The 2656-nt window shown below is 34.6% G+C and overlaps 1 protein-coding gene across 1 annotated transcript; it reads right to left on the bottom strand.

The window, feature by feature from the left end:
- Window positions 1–237: 237 nt before the first annotated feature.
- LOC143533742 (zinc transporter 2-like) lies at window positions 238–2199 on the bottom strand. The gene is made up of 2 exons (XM_077028419.1): window positions 1516–2199; window positions 238–810 (listed from the first exon to the last, which is right to left on the bottom strand). The coding sequence occupies exons 1-2, from the start codon at window positions 2126–2128 to the stop codon at window positions 419–421; spliced, it is 1005 nt and encodes a 334-aa protein (XP_076884534.1). The 5' UTR covers window positions 2129–2199; the 3' UTR covers window positions 238–418.
- Window positions 2200–2656: the final 457 nt, after the last annotated feature.

Below are 2656 nucleotides of genomic sequence, written 5' to 3'. Positions count from 1 at the left end.
TGAGATCATTATCAATATTTTCACAAATATGTTACATAAATATATGGATACTATTAAATTTGATTAGTTTAGTGGATATAATCCACCTAATATGCATATGTTGCAAATAATTTAGAAATGTTCTGTCAAGGACTTCAATTCCATCTTAATTTATCTAGTATATTTAAATATATGTATTATAAAATTGTGCAAGCGCTCACTCATGACATACTACTTAGGGAACTATCCGAGATTACCTTTCGAAAACATGACAACGTTGAATTTATTTCCATGATCTCTTAAAGGATTCATAATTAAAATCACAATTTACACAAGGTGAATGAAACATTTTGATGAACCATCCCAATAAAACAAAAAGAAATGCATTTTCAAATTACATAATCACATAAAGATAGTCACAATCCTTTTCACAATCAAATTAATCCCAGATCATCACAACTGCAATGACTCCAACCCCAAGCAGCACGGCAAGAAACTTGAAGAATGGTGTGTCAAAGTAAGAGTCTTCTTGTGGTTTAAACCCTTTAGATATGAGATGGTGAATAGCTACATACACAAAAACTCCACAAGCAATGCCCATGGAGATTGCATAGATCCAGTCTGCTGTTTCCCCTTCAGTTGTGGCATCAATGGCAATCCCTATTCCAACCCCGATCGGGCTGGAGATCCCAAAGGCGAAAGAATAGGCAACGGTTAGCAAGAATGGCCGCTTCGGTATCAATCTTAGGAGAGCGATTCCCATTGCAACAGCTGCGAATATCTTGTGCAAAGAAATTGTCCACAGATTTCTCCATGCTTCCGCTTTTGTTGCTGATCAAACAATAACGAAATCAAAGGTTTTGTTAATGTTTATGATTTTATGTGCAAGTCAACTCCAAATCAGACTACGGTTTATAAAATAGACCTTTGCATAGTCCATATTTTTGTTGTTTAATTTTCCTAATATGGGATGGGGGTCTTTTTGTAACTCATAGTACTATCAATAATTTATGAAAGCGTGAACCGTATCTTATGCCTTAATGAAAAATTCATTGCAACACATGTGGGATCACAACCAGATATATTGTGTTATTATTTTCAGATAGAAATATTTAGATATATCACTTGAAATCTTAGCCCCATAATTCAGAAAATCAAGAATATTTAGAATGCATGCTTCTGTTATGAAACTGTATTCTGGTTGTGAATTAGAAAAAGAAAAAAAAAGGAAAATAATACATCAATCTTTGAGTAGTCTGGCCTCTTAAATTTAGCTTCTCAACAAAAAATTAAAAGGAAAACTCAATAGTTAAAAAATAAAACCACTTTCCTAACTGTATGCATAAACCTAAAAATAAATCCTTAATTGGAGATTAAATTAAGAACATATAATGTCTTAATAATGTGCAAAATAGATTCCATAATGATTAATAAGCGTCTGCTGAACTATTGAAACATTATTATGTGCTTGAGATATATCTTATGTGTCATTAGAGATTGTAACAACTAATGATCACAAAAAGAGTAGAAACTTACATGATACACCAACAGCAATACCCTCAAAAACCGAATGGAAACACAAGGCCAAGATAAGCAGTATCGTATCACTTAACGACGATGTCCTAACAAGCACCGGGTGGTGCGACCCATCACCGACGGTCAATCTCCCATCCTCCACCTCACCGGCCACCTTATTCTCCCCAATATCACCACCTCTTCCAGTCACATACAATATCACACAATCACCAAGCATAGTAAGAAGGTACCCTGAGGATGCCAACATGAAAGCAAAAGGGTATGTTTTTGTAGTGAGTTCACCAAATGTTTCATTAGAATCACTCAAGAAATGCATGAGAGAAGTCCCTAAAAACACTCCACCAGCAAATTGAGTACCCAATAGTAAAAAGCTTTCATTCCATCTATAGAAATAAGGGGACACACCACCCGCAAAAGTGCTGAAAAACATGATGATCAAGCAATAAACTTTCACCAAAACCAACCCTTTAGCATGCAAGTTTTCATGGGGTGTTTCATCTTCATCATCATGGTCTGCACCCCCATGACCGGAGGTTAAAGATAGGTGTAAAAACACAAAGGAGATTAACAAAAGAGCTGAGTTTGACCTCAGAACCTTGAAGGAGAAAGCCATGGAGGAACAGAACAGTTAGGTTACAGTTAAGTCTTTGGTTGCTTTTATTCTAATATATATGTATGTAGTACTGATATTTGGATGTGGTGTGTAGTACAGTGTTGACTTTGCATTGGTTGTACTGCACCACCAGTTGTCATTTACAATGTCAAACTATAAGATAAAATTCTGAAACGACAGATTTAGAAATAAATAAAAATAAATATTTGAGTGTATTTCTTAAAATATATATCTGTTACTCGATCGTGATGCACTAAACTCCTCACACGGTGAAGATAATACGATGATGTGTGGAATGACGAAGAATCTGGATTAATGTATTATTAATTTATTCAATCATTTAAGCATATACAAGATTTTTAAATGAAACTAATGATGAATGCTAAACCTAATGTAGTTTTCCCATACATATATTTTCATGGTCAAGTATGTAATACTAATAAACAACAATAGCTAGGGTTGTTGCCCATTGTTGTCAACTTGTCATGGTGTTGAAACGAATGTCTTGTAAGTTGTAAGTGGTAACCG

Source organism: Bidens hawaiensis, unplaced genomic scaffold (assembly GCF_021521415.1).
Source record: "Bidens hawaiensis isolate Kalapana, Puna unplaced genomic scaffold, B.hawaiensis_p1.1 tig00009863_1, whole genome shotgun sequence".
Lineage (NCBI taxonomy): Eukaryota > Viridiplantae > Streptophyta > Magnoliopsida > Asterales > Asteraceae > Bidens > Bidens hawaiensis.
This window is presented reverse-complemented; position numbering and strand designations above follow the sequence as displayed.

What these genes read in the sequence shown, in the direction of transcription:
- LOC143533742 (XM_077028419.1), bottom strand. Translation starts at nt 2,128, where the DNA reads ATGGCTTTCTCCTTCAAGGTTCTGAGGTCAAACTCAGCTCTTTTGTTA. An exon ending in TATTGCTGTTGGTGTATCAT is followed by an intron (nt 811 to 1,515) that starts GTAAGTTTCTAC and finishes TTGTTTGATCAG; the next exon opens with CAACAAAAGCGGAAGCATGG.